This window comes from Sciurus carolinensis, chromosome 2 (assembly GCF_902686445.1).
Source record: "Sciurus carolinensis chromosome 2, mSciCar1.2, whole genome shotgun sequence".
Classification (NCBI taxonomy): domain Eukaryota; kingdom Metazoa; phylum Chordata; class Mammalia; order Rodentia; family Sciuridae; genus Sciurus; species Sciurus carolinensis.
In genome coordinates, this window is record NC_062214.1 from 50,594,904 (window position 1) to 50,621,204 (window position 26,301).

General features: G+C 43.6%; 1 protein-coding gene across 5 annotated transcripts in view; it reads left to right on the top strand.

Moving 5' to 3' along the window:
• Arnt2 (aryl hydrocarbon receptor nuclear translocator 2) overlaps positions 1-26,301 on the top strand; it is a 178,356-nt gene that overhangs the window by 133,357 nt on the left and 18,698 nt on the right. For all 5 annotated transcript variants that reach the window (XR_007107127.1, XM_047540658.1, XM_047540656.1 and 2 more), the window contains exons 11-15: positions 3,492-3,566; positions 12,209-12,360; positions 20,377-20,449; positions 21,303-21,426; positions 25,384-25,483. Coding sequence is in view for 4 of the 5 variants with exons in the window: in XM_047540658.1 (XP_047396614.1) it covers positions 3,492-3,566; positions 12,209-12,360; positions 20,377-20,449; positions 21,303-21,426; positions 25,384-25,483 (524 nt within the window). In the remaining variant the exon portion in view is untranslated. The remainder of the gene's footprint in view (positions 1-3,491; positions 3,567-12,208; positions 12,361-20,376; positions 20,450-21,302; positions 21,427-25,383; positions 25,484-26,301) is intronic.

Consider the following 26,301-nt stretch of genomic DNA (forward strand, 5'->3'; position numbering starts at 1 on the left):
GGTTTCATCCCAGGGATGCAAGGTTGGTTCAACATCAGGAAATCAATAAATGTCATTCACCATATCAATAGACTTAAAGTCAAGAATCACATGATTATTTCGATAGATGCAGAAAAAGCATTTGATAAAATACAGCACCCCTTCATGCTCAAAACACTAGAAAAAATAGGGATAGTGGGAACATTCCTTAACATTGTAAAGGCCATCTATGCTAAACCCATGGCTAATATCATTCTTAATGGTGAAAAACTGAAAGCATTCCCTCTAAAAACTGGAACAAGGCAGGGATGCCCTCTTTCACCACTTCTATTCAATATCGTCCTTGAAACTCTAGCCAGAGCAATTAGACAGACCAAAGAAATTAAAGGGATACGAATAGGAAAAGAAGAACTCAAACTATCCCTATTTGCTGATGATATGATTGTATACTTAGAGGAACCAGGAAATTCCACCAGAAAACTTTTAGATCTCATAAGTGAATTCAGTAAAGTAGCGGGATATAAGATCAATGCACATAAATCGAAGGCATTTTTATATATAAGCGATGAATCTTCAGAAAGAGAAATTAGGAAAACTACCCCATTCACAATAGCTTCGAAAAAAATAAAGTATTTGGGAATCAATCTCACAAAAGAGGTGAAAGACCTCTACAATGAGAACTACAGAACACTAAAGAAAGAAATTCAAGAAAACCTTAGAAGATGGAAAGATCTCCCATGTTCTTGGATAGGAAGAATTAATATTGTCAAAATGGCCATACTACCAAAAGTGCTATACAGATTCAATGCAATTCCAATTAAAATCCCAATGATGTACCTTACAGAAATAGAGCAAGCAATTATGAAATTCATCTGGAAGAATAAAAAACCCAGAATAGCTAAAGCAATCCTTGGCAGAAAGAGTGAAGCAGGGGGTATCGCAATACCAGACCTTCAACTCTACTACAAAGCAATAGTAACAAAACGGCATGGTATTGGTACCAAAATAGAAAGGTGGATCAATGGTACAGAATAGAGGACACGGACACAAACCCAAATAAATACAATTTTCTCATACTAGACAAAGGGGCCAAAAATATGCAATGGAGAAAAGATAGCCTCTTCAACAAATGGTGCTGGGAGAATTGGAAATCCATATGCAACAGAATGAAACTAAACCCATATCTCTCACCATGCACAAAACTAAACTCAAAATGGATTAAGGATCTCGGAATCAGACCAGAGACCTTGCATCTTATAGAAGAAAAAGTAGGTCCAGAGCTTCAACATGTCGGCTTAGGACCAGACTTCCTCAACAGGACTCCCATAGCACAAGAAATAAAAGCAAGAATTAATAACTGGGATAGATTCAAACTAAAAAGCTTTCTCTCAGCAAAGGAAACTATCAGCAATGCGAAGAAAGAGCCTACAGAGTGGGAGAAAATCTTTGCCAATCATACTTCAGATAGAGCGCTAATCTCCAGAATCTATAAAGAACTCAAAAACTCTACACCAAGAATGTAAACAATCCAATTGACAAATGGGCTAAGGAAATGAATAGACACTTCACAGAAGAAGATGTACAAGCAATCAACAAACATATGGAAAAATGTTCAACATCTCTAGTAATAAGAGAAATGCAAATCAAAACCACCCTAAGATTCCATCTCACCCCAATTAGAATGGCAATTATCAAGAATACAACCAACAACAGGTGTTGGCGAGGATGTGGGGAGAAAGGTACACTCTTACATTGCTGGTGGGGCTGCAAATTAGTGCAGCCACTCTGGAAAGCAGTGTGGAGATTCCTTAGAAAACTTGGAATGGAAACACCATTTGACCCAGCTATCCCACTCCTTGGCCTATACCCAAAGGACTTAAAATCAGCATATTACAGAGATACAGCCACATCAATGTTCATAGCTGCTCAGTTCACAATAGCCAGATTGTGGAACCAACCTAGATGTCCTTCAATTGATGAATGGATAAAGAAAATGTGGTATATATATACAATGGAATATTACTCAGCCATAAAGAATGATAAAATTATGGCATTTGCAGGCAAATGGATGAAACTGGAGAATATCATGCTAAGTGAGATAAGCCAATCTCAAAAAACCAAAGGAAGAATGATATCGCTAATAAGTGGATGATGACACATAATGGGGGTGGGAAGGGTTAGTGTTGGGGTTGGAGTTGGGTTTAGGGAGGGGGGCAGGAATGGAGGAAGGAAGGACTGTATAGATGGAGGGGAAGGGTGGGAGGGGAGGGGGGGAAGGGAAAAAATGGCAGAATGAATCAAACAACATTACCCTATGTAAATTTATGATTACACAAATGGTATGCCTTTACGCCATGTACAAATAGAAAAACAACATGTATCCCATTTGTTTACAATAAAAAGAAAAAAAAAAAAAAAAAAAAAAAAAAAAAAAAAAAGAAACAAAAGAAAAAGAGCTTGTTTTGAGAAAAAAAACTTTGGAATATATTGGTAGAATATTAATGACATGGATATTTTATTGATCATCTGGAGGTGCTGTGAATTAACCCAGAACCTCTCACATGCTAGGCAAGTGCTGTACTACTAAGCTACCTAGTATCTTAGAACTAGAAGCAGTTCCCATCAGAAATATTAGAACCCTTTGCCTAATTCTACATGTCTACATTTATACAAACCTGGTGACTCTTGGATGGAATAAAAAGGAAAACTGATTTGTTTGCAAATGCACTGATGGCAGCATATTTCCAGCCAGATCCATTTATCCTCCAGCACCTCCCGTGAGCATCTGTTTGTTCCTGGGCACACAGATAAGACTTGCTTCCTTGTTGGTGTCAACTCATTCTTGTCAGTGTGTGCCCATGTGGGTTCCAATCAATGAGTTAGTTTACATCCTTTGCTGTTTAAGATGCTTCCAACTGGACCACTTTCCTAGAACACATTTGAAGTTGGCCTTTGATGGTTTATCTTATTTTGCTGTTTTATTATGAAACGTACTTTTGTTCTGGGTCAAAGCTGGGTCTTTGAGCAAACCATAGACTAGAGAAGGTGGATAGTAAACAGACTTTTAACAACCACAGTTATTTTATGATAACCTTATTTCTTCAGCCACAAGGCAACTACAGTTTCCACATTTAAACAATTTTAGTTTTCTTAGGCAACACATCTGTCTGCTAGCCTTTGCTTTCTTTCAATGTTTATTAAAATATGTTGATTATAGCTTGCATCTCCAAGACAAACAAAAATAAAATTGCATTCTGAAGCTGCTGATCTAGTGCCTTAGCAAAATTAGAAATTGGTATGGAGTGTGCCAAAGGAATTTAGAATGGATACAAGGAAGCCAGACCCACTATGGCTGCCAGGAAAAATTGGCATCTGCTTTTCTTTTTTTCAGTCTGTGGTGGAGCAGACTGAAGAGATGAGTTAAAGAAGACATAAATGAACACTCTTGTCTAAAAGTTATAAATAATTAAAAATGGAATTTGGGGATATTAAAGCTTTTCTCTTTCATTTAGGATCTTCTGGGAAAGGATATTTTGGAGTTCTGCCATCCTGAGGATCAGAGCCATCTGCGTGAGAGCTTCCAGCAGGTGCTGCCTATGCTCGTTCCCAGCTGCTCCTGGGTAGCCTGGGTGCATGTGGGTATAACTGGTGGGATACTAGTCCTGCTATGTGCTTGGCAGGCTGCAAGTTCCCATCTAAAGCATCAGTCAGGGGCCTGGTGGGAAGGAGCTCACTGTCCAGCAGGAAAGACAGACACATCAGGAGGTTATTACTGGATGATGGGAGAAGAGCTCTAAAGGGTCGTGGAGAAAATACCGTACAGTACAGGATGCAAAGGCCAGCTAGGGCAAGAGGCAGGAAGAGTCTCCCAAAGAAGGGGACAGTTGGAATGGGTCTTCAAGTGTGAGCATGGGAGAAATGAGAGAACTCTCTGGACCCAGGGAGAGCAATGCCAGAGAGGCAGAAGAAGGTGACCTAGCAGGAGGTTCTTCAGCAGTTCTGTGACTGGATGACACTGGATGACTAGGAGTGATGGCATGGTGGGAAATGATCATGAAGGAGACTAACGTAGCCAGAATTTTAGGGCCTTTCATGCATGCCATGCTGAGGCATTTAGATTCTCTCCCTTTGAGAATTTTAAGCAGAGCAATGTTTTGAAAACACTTTGGTGATCCAGGTATGCTGATGTGGAAAATGACAAAACAAAGATAACTCAGGAGCTTTTTAAATTGCTCTGGTAATAATGAATTCTGTTTATATATATATATTTTTTTAATATGTATATATATAAAATTATAGCACACTAACAAAAAAATAATAATGATAGAGCAAACAGATCAGGGAGAAGGAGGGGAGAGAAAGGGAAGGTAATGGGGAGTGAGATTAATCAAATTATGTTATGTCATGTACGATATGGCATAATGAATTCTACCACTATATATATTTATAATGCACCAGTAAAATAGAAAAATAAATTACCTGGACAAAAAGTGATGAGGCCAGCAGTTGGGCAGGAACCATGGGAAACAAACTTAAGGAGACAGTTTTGTTGGTGGTGATACTTCAGCTGGAGATGGTGAGGAAGAGGGAGGGATTTAGGATGACTTGGGAGCCTAACAGGGCAGCCACCCTAATGTGCATCACTACTATCGGCTGTTGTTTCCTAATACCTAACCATGCACTGGGCACATACACTACCTTATGGAATCTTCATAGAGTTGTAGGAGGTAGGTGCTGACATCTTGCTGTTCCAGGTGAATTGAGAAAAGCCCAGGGCTGAAAAATGCCGAGTGCCACATAGTCAGTGAATGAGAAAACCAACTCAAAGTGAGGACCTGTCACCTGCTGAGCTGGCTCAGCCTTGGTGACAGAGAATAAACCCCCTCTCTCCACTGAGCTCTGAGGTCCCCCTCTAGACCTAGGAAAGAAGAGAGCAGACATCATTACAAGAAAAGAGGCCTTTGAGTTTCTTTTCAAAAGGGAATAATAATAGCCTGTCATTCATCTGAGAGAACACACACTTGACATTCTGCTTTGCAAGGGTTTTAGACAGAGCCTCTCTGGCAGCCAAGCCTGTTGAAATCTTTGCCATGTCTGCCCAAAGACTAAGGACTCCAACTTTATGCCCCATGTATAGGCAAAGCTTTTAACCCTCTTTCCTACATGCATGCTCTGCTCATTCCCTCTGGAACATCCCCCACTCCTGGTTCTCTTTCCACTTCTCAGCTTGCCTTTGTGGGCTCCTCCTCCAATACCTTCTTCTCCAAACCATGATGGTGAGGGCCCTGTCCTTGCTGCCTTCCTTTCTTTTCATTCTATGCTATCTCCCTAGGTGCAGTGATGCATGCCTGTAACCCCAGCAAGTCAGAAGGCTGAGGTGGGAGGATAACTGAGGCCAGCCTCAGCAACTTAGAGGGACTCCACCTCAAAATAAAAAATTAAAAGGGCTGGGGATATAGTTCAGTGGTCAAGTGCCCCCTGGGCCCAGATTCCTAGTACCAAAAAAAAAAAAAAACAAAAACAAAGAAAGAAAAGAAAACTCCAGCCCAGCCTGTCCTTCTGGCTCCACATCTGCTTCTATCCAGGTAGCTGCTCCATGTCTCCACCTGAACGTCCAATAACCTTCAGACACAGAACTCTTCTCTCAACCTGCATCCTCTCTCACAGCACTGCTCACCAGGCTGCTCAAGCCAGATACCAAGCCCTTCAGTCTTTCCTTGATCTCTCTGCAAACCCAGGCCCTCGGCAGGTTCCCCTGGGATTCCTCCAAAAGTCACCTACAGTCCTTGTCTCCTTTCCTTCCATTCCCCTCAACCAGGCCACCCCCATCTCCCATTTTGACTGTTAACAGTAATTTCCTCAACAGTTTTTCTGCCTTTACTCTTCTTTCACTCCAAGACATTACGAAAACATAGGCTAGGTTTGACCACATTTTACTTAAAACCTGCCAACAGTTTTTCAGGTTATCTAGAATCAAATCCAAGTTTCTTGCCACAATTTCACAAGTCTCTGCATGAACATCAACCTATCTCATCTTTCTTTAGACAGTGATCTTCAGCCACACTGGCCGCCTTCTGGTTCCTTGAACGTGTTTCTTTCCCCCAATCACAGGGCCTTTGCACATGTCCTTACCCTGATTGGAAAGCTTTTCTCTCACTTTTTTACATGACTGACATTTTATCTTTTAGATTTCAGTTTATCTCAGAGATATCATGAGTGAACTACTGTAGCTAAGAAAGAGGTCCTAACCAGCTCAGCCCCTTGTCTCTCCTTCACAACTGGTTCAGTTTTATTTGTCCACTGGCTTGTTGGGGGTTGGTTGGTTGTTGGTTGGTTGTTGTTGGAAATTGAACTCAGGGGTACTTTACCACTGAGCTGCATCCCCAGTCATTTTATCCTATTTTGGTTTTTTTTATTTTATTTTAGTACTTAAGATTGAAACTACAGGCACTTTATTAGTGAGCTACATCTCCAACCTTTTATTTTTTACTTTGAGATAGGGTCTCATTAAGTTGCTGAGGCTGGCCTCCAACTTGAGATCCTCCTGCCTCAGCCTCCCATGTCACTAGAGTTATAGGTGTGCAACACCACACCTGATCTTTTTCCTCTATTCTTTACTAAAACATAACCTCCCTGTGGACAGGCTCCACATCTATGCTTTTCATCATCATCTCCTTCACTGAATATAGAGTTCAGTAGGTTCAGTAGGTTTTAATAAAACAGCCTAAGTGGATCAGAAGCAGAGCAGGTAGCTTTCATTTTGGAAAAATGTGAAATTAGAATGATTAAATATTGGGAGGGGATGTCTTTTTATACCTTTTTTTTCTTTTTTTTTTTTTATAATTGTAAACAAATGGGATACATGTTGTTTCTCTGTACATGGACTAAAGGCATACCATTTGTGTAATCATAAATTTACATAGGGTAATGTTGTTTGATTCATTCTGTTATTTTTTCCCTCCCCCCCACCCCTCCCACCCCTCTTTTCCCTCTATACAGTCCTTCCTTCCTCCATTCTTGCCCCCCTCTCTAACCCTAACCCTAACACTAACACTAAACCCTCCCACCCCCCATCATGTGTCATCATCCGCTTATCAGAGAGATCATTTGACCTTTGTTTTTTTGAGATTGGCTTATCTCACTTAGCATGTTATTCTCCAATTGCATCCATTTGCCTATAAATGCCATAATTTTTTCATTCTTTATGGCTAAGTAATATTCCATTGTATATATATACCACAGTTTCTTTATCCATTCATCAATTGAAGGGCATCTAGGTTGGTTCCACAGTCTGGCTATTGTGAATTGAGCAGCTATGAACGTTGATGTGGCTGTATCTCTGTAGTATGCTGATTTTAAGTCCTTTGGGTATAGGCCAAGGAGTGGGATAGCTGGGTCAAATGGTGGGTCCATTCCAGGTTTTCTAAGGAATCTCCACACTGCTTTCCAGAGTGGCTGCACTAATTTGCAGCCCCACCCGCAATGTATGAGTGTACCTTTCTCCCCACATCCTCTCCAACACCTGTTGTTGCTTGTATTCTTCATAATCGCCATTCTAATTGGGGTGAGATGGAATCTTAGTGTAGTTTTGATTTACATTTCTCTTATTACTAGAGATGTGAAACATTTTCTCATATGTTTGTTGATTGCTTGTAGATCTTCTTCTGTGAAGTGTCTGTTCATTTCCTTAGCCCATTTGTCAATTGGGTTATTTGTATTCTTGGTGTAGAGTTTTTTGAGTTCTTTATATATTCTGGAGATTAGTGCTCTATCTGAAGTATGAGCGGCAAAGATTTTCTCCCACTCTGTAGGCTCTTCCTTCGCATTGCTGATAGTTTCCTTTGCTGAGAGAAAGCTTTTTAGTTTGAATCTATCCCAGTTATTGATTCTTGCTTTTATTTCTTGTGCTATGGGAGTCCTGTTGAGGAAGTCTGGTCCTAAGCCAACATGTTGAAGATCTGGACCTACTTTTTCTTCTATAATCTGCAGGGTCTCTGGTCTGATTCTGAGGTCCTTAATCCATTTTGAGTTGAGTTTCGTGCATGGTGAGAGATATGGGTTTAGTTTCATTCTGTTGCATATGTATTTCCAATTTTCCAAGCACCATTTGTTGAAGAGGCTATCTTTTCTCCATTGCATATTTTTGACACCTTTGTCTAGTATGAGAAAATTGTATTTATTTGGGTTTGTGTCTGTGTCCTCTATTCTGTACCATTGATCTACCTGTCTGTTTTGGTACCAATACCATGCCATTTTTGTTACTATTGCTTTGTAGTATAGTTGAAGTTCTGGTATTGCGATACCCCCAGCTTCATTTTTCCTGCGAAGGATTGCTTTAGCTATTCTGGGTTTCTTATTCTTCCAGATGAATTTCATGATTGCTTGCTCTATTTCTGTAAGGTACATCATTGGGATTTTAATTGGAATTTTTATGCCATGTTTTTTTAATGCTCAGTATGTGTGGTGATGATAAGCTGCATCACCTAGCATTGTCAAGCTTGGGTTGGGTTGGGTTGGCTTCATTCTCCTTGGTATATGTAAATGGATCCATCATTAATAGTAATGGGGCCTCTGTTCTGTGCCCAGGAACTAGCCAGACCCTTCTTCATATGTTGTCATATGTAATTGCTATCCTTACATAGTCCGTATTGTCATTCCTTCTTTTTCCCGGTGGACACCAGGACTCAAAAGAGGTTTGGTTGCTTTCTCTGGTCACGCGGTAAACCAGTAACAGATCCAAGGCTAGAGGTCAGGTCCACCTCCCTCCAGATCATCCACTGACAGCACTGCACCCCACACATGGGCCTCTCCATCAAGCTGCACAACTGAGACTTTAAACTGCTGATACTGTCAGAACCTGATTGAGTTTGAAAAGAAAAAGAAGGAACTTAATATCCAATCCCAACCTGGTAACTGGTCTAAGTAACTCTTGCCTCGTGAGCAGCTTCTCATTCCTCAGATGGGAGGGGAGGCCAGGACCATACCACCCAGGCACTGGCAGCCCCAACCCGGTTCCAAGGCTCAGTGGGCAGCAGTTGAGTGACCTCAGGGACATCCTGGAGCATGCCCCACCTTGGCCCTGAGCTGTGTTCTTTGGGCTGTAGCCACTGGCAGCCAAGGCGAGGGACAAATGTTGATACAGGGAAGTGGTTTATTCTTGCAAGAGCAGAGGGGGCTGTCAGCTGAGACTCAACCTTACATTCTGGATTTAAACAAAAGCATTTAGTCACCCAAACAGGAGTCCTTAAGAACATGATCAAGTTTGTAAGGGATTTGAATTTGGTGTAGGAACAGTGTGTCAGTCTAGGGGCAAGGAAAGTTGTGTCTACTCTTAGATTCCTTCTCTGGGTAGTTTACTGAGGAGTCAGCTGTAGGAGCTAAGCCCAGTGAAATTTAAGGCAGTCGCTCCCATCCCCTCCTTCTCCTTTCTGCTGAGACATCTTCCATCATGATAGTGATAATGATGATGATGGCAGAGCTGTGTTCAAGAAGACCCATGCTAGGCTGGATTTTATGCTTGGTCTTTGCAGTCACCTGTATTATTATCATCATACCTGAATTAAGCACAGTTGGATGTGTCTCTGGTTATAAGGCCTGCACCATATCACCTGAACTGCTTCATTGACATAATCCAGCTCATGCCATACTTCCTGCCAGAAGAGCCCCTTCCGAGCATCTTCACTTGCCAGTACTCTATCTACATTCCAAGCCCTATCTACCTACATTCCAAACCCCAGGAGCCTCTACCTACATTCCAAACCCCAGGAGTCTCTACCTACATTCCAAACCCCAGGAGCCCCTTCTGGATCGCAGGAACAATCCATCTCTCCTTGCCCGCCTGGTAACCCCATGACACTTGATCTTAAGTTTGTGTAGTTGTTATTTACTGGGTGATGGATATCTGCCATCTTGCCTGCTGTTTGGGGTCAGAGATTCTACCTTGGCAGTAGGGATCCCTGGAAAGAGGATTGAGGTCAGTAGATCCAGGACTGAGCCCTTTCTCAGCTACTTCCTCATCTTGAGCCTCAGGCTGGGTGTCTTTCTACTTCAAGGTTCACTTTCCAGGTACTCAAAACAATTGTAAGGACTACGTGACAGAGCACACATAAGGTCCTAGGTGACTTGGCCTGGTGGCTTCCTTCTTCCTCCTCTCTCCTCAGCTCTGGGGCCTGGCTTATTGCACAGACGTGACTTCTGCATGCTTGAAATGCAGCTTAAGTATTTTGCATCTCCTCAGGCATTCTAGCTGGAAGAAACACAAAAGGAATGCACCCTCCACACATAGCCACAGAGTACAGAGGGTGTGGGTCTCAACTCATGGAAAAGGCTGCCAGTTTCCCCTGTTTCCACTGCAGGCACAGAGGAGTACCCTGAGGGAGTCCCTAAGTCTGATGACCTGAAGGACATGTGGCCTTGACCGCTGGCCCCTATGACAGAAGAGCCAAGTTTTTGCTAGGGCCACAGACTTGCTACCCAGTAGCCTCCTCTGAGTAGGCTAGCCTCACCCCATGCTTAGCTCTGCCTCCTCTCCTACTATAGCAAGAAAGGCTTTCCACTCTCCTCATGCTTTCTGTTCAGTTTATTTATCACTTGAGATTTCCTACCAGGGAGCCTCGTCTGACACCCTGAGTCTTCATCTTTTTCCCCCCAAGGCCTGTTGAGCCATAGAGCAGTTCAGGAAGTGACCTTGAGTGCCTTTTCTGTGCCAGGCATCAGGCCGGGGTTAGGGAGGCTCAGGTAACCAAGGTACCTCTGACCCATGCTACTTACAGTCTGGTAGAGATGGCAGGCACCCAAGAGGAACAGAGTACAAATAAAGTATATGTTAGGAAAGCGGGGGAGATCAGTCCTTCCCTGGCCCCTGGGACCACGTCACCATTCTTATCATTGATCATTCTGTGATCTTTCAGGCAGGAAGCCTGGAGATTTACCAGCCCGGCCAGTCACAGGATCTGGGGGCTGCACTTGCCTAGAGTGAACTCCTGCTTGTCTTATCTTGTCCTGGAGGTTTAAGTACACCCAGGCCTCTACTACTAGTCATTTGTCATTTCTCTTTCTTCTGTTGATACTTTAGTTGGTGTGAGAGCTGTGCCTGCAGGCTTCCTTCTTCATGCACACACGCATGTGTCCCTGCATGTCTTTGTGTGGTTGTGTGTTTCTAAACAGAGCAAAAGAACAAGATGTGTGACTAAAAAGAAGCTTGTGATTTGGAAATAAGATCTTGGTTCCTGTCCCAGCTTTTCCACGAAAAGTTGTCAGATCTTGGGCAACCTATTTAATTTCTCTGGGTCTCAGTATTGTTAACTGAAAATAGTAAAGCCCTCCCCATTAAACTCTTGTGAGGATATACCTGAAGTAATACATTTGAAAGTCTGTTGGAAACCATACTGCAACTTGAAAGTAGTGATAGATACATGCAAATAAAGAATGCATACTAGACTTGGAATGTGACTCAGTGGTAGTATGCTTGCCAGCTAGCATCTGCAAGACCCTAGGTTTTATCCCCAACATTGCCAAAAAAAAAAAAAAAAAGAAGAAGAATGCATACAAATTTATCATTTTTTAAATATCTCCTATAAGAGTACTCTCTGGAATTCATTTTTCAATGTTAAACAAAGGTTAGGAATTTTTTACATGAGGTATGAAGAAATAAGTCCATGAACAGCAAGGGATACTAGTACGAAACCCAGAGTAACCAGGCAGCCAAGACAAGAAGAAAAGCTCAAGTGTTACAGAGATTTCATGATCCGATTTGTAAAAGCTAAATTAAAAATCCTGATATAGCCAGGCACAGTAGCTTATGCCTACAATCCCAACTAGTTGGAAGGCTGAGGAAGGAGGATCACAAGTTCAAGTCTCACTCCACAACTTAGCAAGATCTTGTCTAAAAAATAAAAATAAAAAAGGACTAGGGATATAGCTCCATGGTAGAGCACCCCTGGGTTTAATCCCCAGCACCAGGGGGGAAAAAAAAGTCCTGATATAAAGCAGGAATTGACCCAGTTGTTTTCTTACACAGTGGTAACAGCATGACCCAAGTGCAATAGCCTATTTCAGAGGGGAAGTGGACAGAATGTTCCCATAGCTAACTTTCCCCCTCACTCCTCTCCCTCTCCTGCTGTCTTTTGGCTACAGTGCCCTGTTCTGAGGTCCCGCTGACCTTCCCGGTGACCACTGCCTGGTTCCTCTCCCTCCTCCCGCTGACTTCCGTCTCCAAATGTTTTCTCAGGTGGTTAAGCTGAAAGGCCAAGTACTGTCGGTCATGTATCGATTCCGCACGAAGAACCGCGAGTGGATGCTGATCCGCACCAGCAGCTTCACATTCCAGAACCCTTATTCTGATGAGATCGAGTACATCATCTGTACCAACACCAACGTCAAGTATGTGCTCAGCCTCCCCCTCTGCTGGCCTCACTTGGGTCCAGAGCTAGAAGTTTTACTTGGGATCTTTTCTCCCTCCAGTCTCTACCTACAGCTAGAAATTCCCTTAGGGATAAAGAGCAAGAATGGGGAGATCTGGGCGAGGTGGCGCAAGCCTATAATCTCAGCTACTCCAGAGGCTGAGGCAGGAGGATCACAAGTTCAAGGCCAACCTGGGCAACTTAGACCCTGTCTCAAAATAAAAAGAGCTGGGATGTAGTTCAGTAGTACTGAACCCCAGGGGTCAATTTCCAGTAGTGCAGAAGAAGAAAAAAGGAATCAAGAGTATAGATCCCTGTCACTTGGGGAATATCCCTCTTGTGTTCCTCCTTCAATTATAAGAGCCCAAAAGACTGAGCGATGGCTCCATGTCAGTCCCTTTCCTTCAGGCCAAGGTGCTCTGCTCTCCATTCCTCATTCTCTTGCCTCTGAATACAGAGCCCAGCAGAATGGAGGTATGCTGGGTGCTCCCCCTCTGCTCCTTGCTGTGGCAGATGTGTGTACCTGGTTTCTTTGTCCTGCTGAAGCTGGGGTGGAGGAAGTGAGGCTAAGCCTCTTGGCATCTCTAGAACATGGGGCAGGTGGCCTAGGGTGGGCACTACTGCCCATTCGCCAAAGCATTCCTCCCTGCTCCTTCTCAGAGTCTGGGACCCTATTGTGTCTGCTGGTGGATTCTGGGATTCTCCAGTATCCTGTGTAAGCTGGCAGACAGACCTGGGCTCTGGTCTTGGTTCTGCTGCATCCTGGCTGTGTGATCTTGAGCAAGTCAGTTCATCTCTTTACTTTCACTTCCTCACCTGTGAAGTGTGACCAGTCCTCCTTCATGCAGTTACTGTGAGGACTAAATGACATGGATCTTAAGAGCTGTGGACCAGACACTGTGTTCAGCACCCAGCACAGTGAGCATGACTGTGGACAGGTCATATCTTCTCTCTGGTTTTAGTCTTGAAGAAATACAAACAGTTCCTGACTCACGATGGTTCAGCTTTGTGATACACTAAATGTGTATCACTTTCAACTTTGAAGCTGGGTCTTTTCCCCAGCTGGCCATTTGCAGTATGAACTTCTCAAGATGTTGAACAGCAGCAACGACAGCTCCCAGCCAGTTACACAATCACAAAAGGGAACAACCATCACTCTACTGTGCGTGGGGTTAATCTAAAGTGATAGGTAGGTTGGAGCTATTAAATGCAGTTTTGACTTATGATATTTTCAACATATGGGTTTATCAGGACGTGACATCACAGTGTGTGCAGGAGCATCTGTACAAGGCCAAGGAACCAACAGCAGTAACAACATTTATGCAAAGGCTGTCTCAGCTGATACATTGGAAGTGTGGAAGCCTTGCCCAGGTGACGGGGAGGGCTACAGCTAACTGGGTGGTTGATGAGGCTGGCATCCTGAGAATGTCCTCATATCTCCCTGTTGTCAGTTATTGGTATCACCATCCTTCATTTTCCTAGGTTCAAAACATGTCTGTTTTCTAGTCCCACCTCCTCTTGGAACCCACCTGGTGATGCCTCTTCTCAGCCTCCTTTGGTCACTCTCACTTCCTGGCACCGTGAGTGTTGCCTTATCCTGTCTCCTGCTGCAGTCCCCAAATCCTTTGAATGTAGACACTCCCATATGGGCACCACAAAGCAGCCTCCCATTCAGTCAACAGCATGCTGTGGGCCCTTAGCCTTGGCCCTGCTCCTGGGCATAAGGCACAAAGCAGGATAAACAAGTTCATGCAAGATCCCTCAGAGAGCAGATGGCCTGGGTTTCAATGTCAGCTCCCAACTGGACGAGTCACTTCCCTTTCTGAACCTCAGTTGCCTCATCTACACAGCGGGGGAAAAGTGCAGAAGTGACTCCCCTAGCATCATGGAGTTTTGTGCAAGTTCTGTAAGATACCCTGCATGTAAGGTGCTCCAACAGGCTGCCACACGGAGCCAGCACAGACCAGTGTCTGCAGCTGCTTTACTGATGCTATCGGCAGTGACGGTGTGGACCCTGCCAGCTCTGGCAGCAGATTGGCAATTTCTTGGGCAGCGACAAGAAATTGGAGCTCAGCTCCTCTTTGTCTCCTAGTACCCTGCCTGTGTTCTAACTTGCCTTCCATAAGGAAAACTAGGGCCCTTCTCATGCCTCTTCATACTCATAAGAGGGTCCATCTCAGGCCCCTTTGCTCCTCTTCACCTGTCTCCTCCTTCCAGGACTGAAACCTTCATTTTCTTTATCTCCTGGCATATTTTCTGTTTTCCTGGCCCACATGTCTTATCCATCTCACCTGAGGGATCCTTCCCAAGGCTTTCAAACAGGCATTCAACTTTCTAATCTTGGAGGATCCCTGTCCTGCCAGCCCACCAAAGCACTCTCTTGCCTGCCCTTGCTATATGTGCCCAGCAGAGTTTCCTCCTGACCATTCATCTCTTTTTAACCTCTTGCAGCCTGGTTTTTGCCCCAGCACTCCTAAGGTTGCCAGCAGCCTCTAGTGACCCACATAGATAACTCGTTATCATGGTTCTTCTCCTAAGGGGGTCTGTTTGACCAGCCCTTCTTTCTTAACATCTTCTCCCCTAGATTACTTGATTAAAGTTCTCTGATTCTTCTACCTCCATGTTGTAGTCAAGACTTTCTTGATTATAAGTTTTGCAGGAACAAATAATAAGATGTCATAGATGCAGGTATGCAAAAAAAAAAAAAAAGATAATGGTATCTGAGTTTATCTAGTTAAACTTGGAGAACTCAATCAAATTGAGGACGTTTTATTGCCCTCCTTCCTCCAACATGGAAAGAGGGTTTCTTCACTCAGAGAGCATAAAAGTACCCTCTAGTGCCATGCCTGTGTTTGGCCCTAGCCTTGATGAAAACAGGGAAGGTTGAGAAGCAGGAGTAAAATTTGGACAGACTAGGCTCAGGGTTCTATGACTTTTTCTTTGTTCAACAGATAGATAGGGTATGGAGGGTTGCAAGCTGGGCTTCTCTTTCAGGAGCTGCTAAGCCTGAGGAAATAGCTGTAACTGTTGACTGGATCAACTCAGATATGGGGCAGTGGGATCCCAAGTTCATATCTTCTGTTGTGGCCTTCCTCCAGCCACTTCAGACTGAGGCTGCCTGTGTCAGAAACCATGAACAAGGACAAGCACATCTCCCATTCACAGTCAGCAAATTGACTGGTTCTTGGTTAGAGCTGCCTCCTCTCATGTTCCTGCCCACCTTCTCTTCTATCATCACTCTTTTTCTCCCTTTCTGTACCCATGTCCTTTTCCCCAGTTATCCCCACAGTCATACACATGGTGCCTGTGCACACCAGGGCTTGAGGCTTTTTGTTACCTGGGTTTTTAGGATATCATCTGAATAGCCTGTGCCTTGCTGCCAAACTCAAGTCCTACCTGTCTCTGAAGCCACTTACTTCTACAGCAAGTCCAGGCTTCCCTGTTGGGTCCCTGACTGGACACCCAACAGAGTCTTCTACTTTTGGGTCAGAAGAACAGACTAAAGCTCCCCTTTTTTGAGTTTTTGATACTTTAAAATTTTTCATCATTCTTCATTCATTTCCAGCGTTTATACAAGATTCAGTTGCCAAAGTCACATGGTTTTGTTGCCACAGATGTAGCAGATATTCCCTGAAGGGACACAATCTGTACCCAGCCAAGGTCGAGGTGCTGCCATTGTGGTTCCTGCCTTCAGGGAGGAGCTCTGCACTGGAAGGCTAGGGCTTGGTTTTCAATAACATGGAGAACATGAGAAGGGACAGACAACAGGACAGGTAAAGTATAGTGGGGACACAGTCAGTAAGGACAAACCCTTCTGCAAGGCTGGAAGGCATCCCCAAGAGTCTGCCCTGTAGTGGGGCCTGGAATTGAAGGAACTACCCCCATCTAAAATTAGTTCCAGCTGGGGTTTGGCTTTCTTTTTCTGAAAACCAAGCAATATGGACAAAACAGAAACCATTTTGTGCAGGAGTGTGCCTATATATTTTCTCGGGAGAGTTGCCTGGCAGCTTGTTGAGGTTATATGGATCAGGATGCTCCAGCATCCAGGTCTTCAGGACAACGTTGGTTAGAAAGCTCATTGTGGACAGTAGAGGGCAGTGATAACCACAGCAGTGAACAGGCTATCCCCTATTTTAGATTTGTGAGGCTCAACTTTGCCAGCAGTAGGCAGGCTTGCAGTGGAAAAATCCTCTAATGTGCTTAGTGGGAATATTTGCATGCTCAGTTGCATTCATTTGATAGCATCCAAAAGAAACTTGCTGGGAGCATTTATGTGAAACTGCAGAAAAGAAAACCTGTTTATCATCTCTGATGCTATCCTGTTATGTCTGTGCAGAATAAAGTCCAGGAAAACAAACCAGTCTAACATGTAGATTGCACATCTTGAAACTGTGACCGAGTCTTAATGTCTAGGGGTCAGTACTCTTTCAGAGACCAGCTGCAGGCTGGGTCTGAGTGTGGGTCTTTGGTTTTACATTTCCACACATAGTTGCTATGCTTGCTTTCTTTCCCTCCTCTCTTCAGAGGAGTAACCCAAGGTCTTCTGTTTGCATCTGCTTGAGTCAAGTCCTCTTTCCTGCCATGACATCATTTCATCCAAGTTGTTACAGGTTTTCATAAACACATCTGTGTGTGTGTGTGTGTGTGTGTGTGTGTGTGTGTGTGTGCGCGCACGCCTATGAGAGAGTGTGTGTGTGTTTCCTAAAGCCCCACCATGCCTGGACTAACACTCAGAACCTATCAGCTATCACACGTATTTAGTGATATTTGGTACTAAGCAGAAGGCGGAGAGTAAGGGTAGGTGCAAAAAAAGGAAAGAAAAATAGCGTTCTTGGTCTCTAAACTAAGCCTAGAGCCAGTTGGGCTGATATACCTAGCCACCAAGCCCAAAACCTGGGAGTTGTCCTGGGTTCCTGACTTCCTGCAAAAGATAACCTGACATAGAAGCAGAGCTCCATGACTCCAGCAGTACTCTCTAGGACATCTCATTCTATGCCTCTCCTGCCAGTGGAGGCCTTTGTCACTTTGCAGGTGACTATCAGTCCTGCTAACCAGCTCCCCTGCCTGCCCTCAGGCCCCTGTTGAATTGACTACAAGGCTCAGAGAGCAATTGCTGCTCCCTGCCCCTGATCAAATCAGTTCCAAACCTCTTAACAGGCATTCAAGTTTTTCATAATAGGTATACAGACAACTCAGGGTGGGTATTAATAGCCTCTTTCTGGTCAGCTGAGCTCTCCAAGTCCCAGATGCCCCAGCCAGATTCCAGCTACTCCCAGGGGCACAATCACTTTGCCTTTCAGTGCCCCCCTAATGGCTTTATACTCACTTATGCAGGCTGAATTTAAAAAAAAAAAAAAAAAAAAAAAAACCTGTCCAGGGAACATCAAAGATAATTGACAGCATCTGCCCAACTTCCTGCACCTGGCTGGCAGGAAGCCAGGGAGTTTCTAGTCATCATCCATTGGCCCCCAGCTAATGGAGGGCAGCACTCTGCTGCAGTGGGAGCCTGCCTCCCTCACATGTGCTGTTGGTCAGCTTTCTTTCAGACAGACGTGCTTTCTCCCTCTCTGGAATGTGCCAGTACACCGAGGTTTATTTTTATACCAGTACTGTGAAATATCTGAGAACCCTCCTTGGGCCCCTTCGCAGAATGGGGGTCAGCACTTCTTCCATATGCACTCAACTGTGGAAGCGGAAACCCAAAGCCTGTGGGAAGGAGATGCTGATGTCTGGACCACAGAGCCAGTGAGGTTAGAACACTAGGGATTTGCCAACCTTGACTGAGCCCTTACTTCTACTTCCCAGTGAAAGGAGCCTTCCCTGCTCTAGGAGTCCAAAGAGGAATAGGACTGAGAGCTAACTTCTAGCCTCATGCCAAGTCCCTTTTCACTCCTTCAGGCAAATGAGGAGCATGTGCCTTTCATCCATAAGACACACCTGCACCGGGGTGCACAATGAGCACTGGAAGAAAACTGGGTCTGTGGCCACACAACTCTTGGCAGGATAATTATAACAGTGGGCCTTGTCCACTCCCTAAGCCTCTGGGCTTGGGCTGAACATGGGGTAGGGATGGTTATTCTTTAAAGAAATGCTTGTGGATTGAAAGTTGGGCTCTGGGAAAGGCGTAGAAATCAGAAATGCAGATTTCTGCCATAGAGTGAGAAGGTTCACTGCTCCAATCCCACGAAAATCCCATGGGACAGGCTATTTTATCCCCACTTTGTGGTTCAATGTGTTGTTTTGCTGTTCCCAAGGTTTTGGAATGGGAGGTGTGAAATAATAGCTCTTATTTCAACCATGGGTATTTATCCTGGGCTGGGGCAGCAACCAAGACAGAGGGAAGAGTTCAAAGTCTATAGCCATACAGATTGAATTTGAATCCTATGGGTGGTCATATCATAACTGTGTCATGCTGGATACATCATTTAAATTCTCTGGGCCTCTGTTTCTTTATCTGTTAGGTGTGAATATACAGAAATGTGAAGATGTTGGCAAAGTACTGGCAGTACATCTTACTTTCAGGTTTTAGAAGCCCTACAAATGAAAACACAATGGTACCCTCAAGAAGTAAACTAAAAATTTTAAAACGTGAAACTATAAAGTAAGAATAAGTACAGAAAGTGATGATTTTTTTGATTGATTCTTTAAACTTTTTTGAAATATCAGCTTGTCTAGAAAATTACTTCAAGTGTTCCTACTTTCCCATGTAACAAGCATGGGCTTAGGCTGCCTGATGGAAAATCACATGCTTCTGGTTTTAACTTTATCCTTTTTCTGTACTCTCACCCCAAGGTTAGGAGGCAGATCACATGCTCAGATAGAACCTTCTGTCTGAAGGAAGGTTCTCACATGCACATGCTCTGTGGTCTTAACCCAGCACTCTCCAATCATGTGCCTACTCATCTGTCTCCCCATGGAGACAGCATGAGGACAGAGATCTCGTGGATTCCAGGTCTTTGTTCTGTTTATTCCTGGTGCCCAGCGTGGAACTTGGCGTGGATCTTTCACTTGACTCAGTGATTAATCAAGCTTAATCCTAAACAGACTATTCACCAGGTCCTCTAGCTGGAGTTCTTTCCAATGGCCCATGTGTGAGCTCTGAGTTGTAGAGTTTACTGTCCCTTGAAAGCAACCTTGCTTCATATTTTAAAACATAAAGCATCCATTTATTCTTATCAGTTTTTTCCCTTGCCCAAGTGGAGCAGCCTGGCACTGTAGGAAGAGCAAAGCAACTTAGAGCCAGAAGTGTGGGCTCAGACCCTTGCTCTGCTTTATTAGAACCACTTCTAGTCTGTCATCTGAGCCTCACAACCACCTAACCTCTTCCAACTTCAGTTTCTTAATTTTTATATGTAGGTAAAGTACACTAAGAAAATTTAGTATGAGGATCAAATGAGATGATGTAAACTCCTTCTAGTTTGTAAGTGAGCATTATCTAAAGCCAGTTTTTTCATTCAACTTTAAACCCAACTGCATTTTTCATTATAACCTTTAGAAAAAAAAAAAAAACTTTTTATTGTGTTATCTTTTCACCGTGCACAAAATGAAGTCATACATCAAAACTTATTTCTTAAATAGTTCAATGTGCCAGTCTAAACTTGAAATATGTGGCTCAAAGTCTTGATTTGGGACATTAAAAATAAACTAGCCAGTCATGGTAGGGCATTCCCCTAAACCCCAGTGACTTGGGAGGCTGAGGTAGGAGGATCACAAGTTTGGGGCCAGCCTGAGCAACTTAGGGAGACCCTGTCTCAAGATTTTTAAAAAAGGGCTGAAGAGGTAGGTCAGTGGTAAAGCACTCCTGGGTTCAATCCCCAGTACCAATAATAATAATAATAATAATAATAATAATGAATTTTAAATAATTTTAAAAGGAAGACATTTAAAGATCCATTGGTGTCACCCTCTGCGATTTTGGGGAATGGGAAAGTTCTGTTGTAAGCTTGTTGCCACCTCTTATGTTCTTCAGAGTACTCTCTGACTTTTTGTTTCACAGGCAACTTCAGCAACAGCAGGCAGAATTGGAAGTGCATCAGAGAGATGGGTTGTCATCATATGACTTATCTCAGGTGAGTTTCTGGGAAATTCTTTCCCATTTACAAGTGTCTCCAACCCAATGAAGTGGGAACTAAACTCAGCCTTTAGCTTGAGCCCCTTAGCCCAAAAAGTCTGTTGTCCCATCCACCCTCTACAGTGCAAAGAGCATCTTGGTCCCCTGGGAATCTGTTGTGACTTTCCTGTGCAGAAGTGAGCCATGAAGAACATAAAACTTGTGAAGACCAGGGGAAGAACTAACAGCCATGGTCAACCAGCATTGAGAATTTCACAGGGCTGATGGACATTTCAAAAGGCCATATAGAAACTCTAGTACTCACATACCCAGAAGCTACCAGAAGCAGGTTCTGAACTCCTTTGGCCCTCTGGCTTCCTAGCCATCTCTCCTGCTTTGGTCCTATGTCCCTTTCTCCTCATCCCTTGTCCTGTCACCCTTTGTTTACCAACATACTAAACAATCTCTCTCCTTTTTTTCTCCCATCTCTTCAGTGTCCCCTTCTTTCTTTTTCTGCTCCCTTTTTCTGATAGCTAAGTATACATAGAAACTGGCCTGTGTCAGTATTTGACCTTTCCCCTAAGTTACTTTATGTTCCTTTTTCCTGATATTTGGAGTAAATTGATTCTTTTCCATTTATCTCTAAGAAAGTAGTCAGTGTGATTCTGGTGTACTTTCTGTGACCCCTAGTTCACAATACCACCCCCAGCCCCATTGTCCCGGGCCTTTCCCCACCCTGTGAAAATGTCAAACCTGAAATGCCACCGATTTCAGGGGGAGGCAGGGCTCTGCTGGAGGAGAGCTGGTGACTACTGGAACTTTTATTCTGTGCCTCACACATGGGTTGCCATTGTGCTTTAATGTGCCAGCAGGTCCCTGTACCCAACCTACCTGCTGGTGTTCACGAGACTGGGAAGACTGTAGAAAAGGCAGATGCAATCTTCTCCCAAGAAAGAGACCCCCGGTTTGCTGAAATGTTTGCAGGAATCAGTGCATGTAAGTTTCCAAATGGCATTAGGTTGTGAGGAGGTAGGGTTTACAGCCCCTATGGAGACAGCTGCCCCGAGAGAGAAGAGGTCAGGGATGGTGAGTTTTGAGTGACTGCTGCAGAGTACCAAAAGAACTCAACATATGGGAGTTGGAATGGATTCTCCATATTCCTGACCTTGCTTTTTACTTACTAATTACCTGGGGCCACCAGCCTGGGGTACTAACATCTCATCTTTAAAACTTAAAGGGTTAGCTGGGTATGGTGGTACGCACCTGTAATCCCAGAGACTCAGAAGGCTGAGGCTTGAGGATCACAAGTTCAAGACCAGCCTCAGCAACTTAGCAAGACCCTGTCTCAAAATAAAATGTAGAACAAGGTCTGGGGGTGTAGCTCAGTGGTAGAGTGCCCCTGGGTTTAATCCCCAGTACAAAAAAAAAGAAAGAAAGAAAGAAAGAAAAATAAATACAATTGAAGGGGTTGGGATAAATGAACTCTATTAATTCATTGTGCAGTTTAGTTTTATTATCAAGTGAGAGACATGCCCCCATTAAAAATTACAACTTAATTCATAACATATGATGGCCTACATTTTAAAATAAAAATATACAATAACTAAGAAAAATAAAAGTGATCCACTCTCCTACCATGTGAATATGACCATTTTAACTTTGTAAACTAAAGTAAGTCCTCTGTCTTTTCCTACATGTGTATATTCTTTACATGAACAACACTGGACTTGCCCTGTTGAACAGCTTACTTTTTCTCACATGACAATTTATTATGAACATATTTCCAGATCATTAAACAAACTAAAATGCTTTTATCATCAGCATGAATTTCCATTACATGGATGGCCATAATTCATTTGGTGGATCTTCTCTGGCTGTCATGAAGTTGTGTCAGTGTTGCTGCTAGAACGATGAATTTCTGGTGGAAGGTGTCATATAGAGCCCTCATGTCTAGTGCCTTGCTCTTCCACTCAGGTCCCCACTGAGACTGGCAAAATATAAAATTTGAAAAGGTCTTGATGTTTCCAAATTCCAGAAAAGAAGAGGTATCATTCTCATATGGTCAAGGAATTTCTACAAGATACAGTGTAGTCAGGATCAGTCAAAGGGAGAAAGCAGTTTGACTCCTGAAAAGGAAGTGTGGGAGACACTGGAAGGGAGGGAATCCCAGTATGGTCCTACTAGGACTAATGAGCTGAAGACAGGTGAACCAAGAACAGGAGATACTGGCATTTGGGAGCTGGAAGGAAGTGCACCTCGGTCCTCCTGATGTAATATGTACTGGAAGAACAAAGCATTCATTCCCACATGGCTGAGTACCAAAGTTTCAGGAACCAAAGACAGTTTCAGGAAGGAAAGACACTTGGAAAATAGTAGGTGCCAGTTTAACACAAGGTCCAGTTGCCAAAGCACAACTGAAAACAGACCCTTAGGAACCAGGGAAGCTGGTTTCCCCAGCCACCCAAATGTGCCCACAGATCATTTCATCCAGCAAAAGGAGATAGCACCTAGTAGGTCTTTCCTCCTCTAATAAGCCTGAAATATCTGATCAGAGGCCCACAGCATCTCTGAGAAATCCATTTGGATTTTTAATCTTAGGCAGACATAGATGTCTTCCCATAACAATGACAAAACAGAAAGGGGATGGGGTGGAGAAGGAGATAGACAAGAAAAAAGCGTTCAATGCAGAAATTAGAGCAGATGTTCTCCTTTGGCAATGAGTTTTTATTATAGAGTAGAAAGTTCAGAAAATCTCTGGTTTCTGTTTTCTGGGGAACTAGAGAGAACATTTTTGCCTTAGAGTACGTGTCATCTGAGGTGGAGAGAAGACATTTAACAAAGTGGAGTCAGGACAAAGCAGACAGCCAAGTCAGGGTCTTAGAAATAACAAATGTCCCCAAATGCAACACTTGTGTCTTCCAACTACAGGTGCTCCACAAATACCATACTAAAATGTTAAAGAATCTCAGACCTAGACATTGTCTTTTGTATTGTTTCTAAGCTTGAAGAATAAAGAAGAATTCCTGCAGACATTCAGAGAAAGAGAAAAAACTTAAAAGGGAAATCTTCAATTAGATTTCTCCAAGATACTAAATGTCGGTACTCTGGGTTTAGGGAATATCCAGAGAATTCAGAAGGAAAATATGAAACGCCAATTTTTTTTTTCCACCAGCCAAACTGCTTTCATGTGTAGAATGATGTCTTCAAGCATTCACTGTCTACTTGCACTTTCTGAAAAAGTTGCTTGCAAAGAATATGGTTTGTTTCTGAAATGGATCAAAATATAAAACACAGGAATGGAAGTAATATGTTGGAAAAGCAATGGTGAAATAGAAATAGAATTGCTAATGCCTAGAATCAACATACAAATTGTTAGAAGCTACAAAAGATGAACAATAAAAACCAGAATCTCAAATCAGTTCAGCAAAGATCCAAACATCTTTTGAACTGTAGGTTGTAAAAGACAAAAAAAAAAAAAAAAAAAGTTAGCATATACTATTTTATTGGTAATATTTATGGAGAAAGAACTTCAAGTATATTTAAACATTACTGATGGACATTTTAAAAAAGGAAGAAGGCAAGCAGGAAAGGAAGAAGGAAAGGTTTTATTTCTAAGGAAATTTTTAGCAAATCAGGAATTTCTCAGAAGAAAAATAAAATGAGATAAGCAAGAAAGTTTATCAGTAGTAAGGATTATAGGAATGAACAGTGAAATAAATCAGTGTTCCCAGAACTCCTGATTGGTTACTTCTTTTTTAAAAAATATTTTTTGTTGTTGATGAACCTTTATTTATTTTATTTATATATGATGCTAAGAATCGAACCCAGTGCCTCATACATGCTAGGCAAGCACTCTACCACTGAGCCACAACCCCAGTCCCTGATTGGTTACTTCTAATATGCTGTCAAAATACAACATAATCAAAAAAGAATGAAATGAACTTATGGGCCTGAAAGGATGGGTGGTAGAGATGCTGTGAAACCCAAGAAGGTAGTAGAATGGTCACTGTCACCAGAGGAAGAAGACCTCAGAGCATGCCCAGGGGCAAAGAGACTTATTCTGTGTAAATAGAAGATGTGACCTGAAATGAAAGATATAAATATCATGAACTTTGAGAGGAAAGCCATATCCTAACCTAAGTCTGAGTGTTTACAGCCCTATGAGGAGCGTGGTAACTCAAGAGAGCCTGGTGGAAGGCCAGGGAACACAGGTCCAGGCTGCCCCTGGAGAATCAGTCTGAAGTGTACTGCATCACTTGCATGGGGGGTTCTGGGGCAATTGAGGGAGCACTGGGCTGGAATTCAAGCCCTAGGTCCTTCCTTATTTTCTCATGACAGCAGCACCTCAGTTTTCTCATCTGTAACAAATGATAGCAAACAGTTAGATGCTACCAAGTGGTGTTCTGAGTACTTTTCTTACATTAACCCATGATTTCCTACACAGCCCTATGAGGAAGACTTCAATTATCACCTTCTTTTGGGTGGGGAAACTGAGGCAGGAGGTTAAAAATGTCCAGGTGGCACCTCAGATACATAAGAGAGCTGGGATCCAAGGCCAGGGACTGAGTGTCAGAATGGACCCACTTCTCTGTTACTCCATGCTTCCTCACCCATTAGATGAAGACTTTTGGTACCACCCTCAGGGCTGGAAGGATTGGATAAAATGTCTGAAGAAGCACTTTCATTCATTCTTTTAATCTTCCCCACTCTCAAATAGGACCTTGCCTTCAAGTGGCTTATAACTACCCTGAGTCAGGGAACAACATCCAGATGCTCCCTCATGCCAGGGAGTCCCTAGGAGAGGTGAGATGTGGAGGTAAAGGCAGAGGAGTCTGCCCTGGTGTGTGCCTCCTACTCTTCCATGCCCACCCCTGCACCTGTTCTGAGGAAGCCTCCCCGGTGGTCTGCAGAGCAGGGGACCCTCACATGTGACTCTTGTTCTGGTTTTCCCAGCGGAGAAGAAGATGATGAATTCAGCCTCTGCAGCAGGAACCCAGCAGATCTACTCTCAAGGAAGCCCGTTCCCTCCCGGTCACTCGGGGAAAGCCTTCAGGTAGTGGGGGTAGTGGGGAGGGATGGGAGGAGTCCGCCCCTCAGGAAAGCCCTGGATCTTAGAGCTCAGCTTCATGTGCTGTAAACATTGAGTTAAACTCCTGATCCGCAGCTCTGAGCCAGGCTGAGGATTATGGTATCACTGGCTCAGCTCTACGAGCCTTCCATTAATTGTCCTAGATGCTTGGTGTCAGCTTATCATTCTCAGATGAGAAAGACACCAACTACTGTCATCAGTGCCTGCTGGGGATATGAGAATGAGTTGGTCCCAGCCAAGACTCAGGTGGGGTAGAGCAGGGTCTAGATAGCTGACAAGGTAGTAGGGTACTGCCTACACCCTGGTTCCCAGAGGCCATAACCAAGTCCAAGGACAAAAGGACACAACCCATCAAGTCTGGACCTCAGCCTACAGGAACACAAGGGTACAGCAGGGTGCCTGACCTCCCAAGCCTTGGTCCTTTGTATCCAGACATCTTGTAGATCATTGAGGTAACTCCAACATCATTACTGGAGGCAATACCTGACTCTGATTTCTGCTGAGGAAACAGGAGCATAAACTGGGGAGAATAGGTTAGATGAGAAACTGGTGGCTCTCGGAGACAGGGTCACTCACATGTGAATACCAGACATCCCCAACTTCAAAGAAGTGTCCCAGACCACATACCCAGCAAGTAGAGCTCCTCAGATAGCACAGCCTCTGGTGAATTTGGACAGAGCCTCAGCAGAGCTTCAAGGTGCAGGCAGGGATCTGGATTAGGCAGGTGGACCTGATGCCCAGGAGAAAGGCCCTGCCAAGGGACTGCCCTGACCACAAGATGT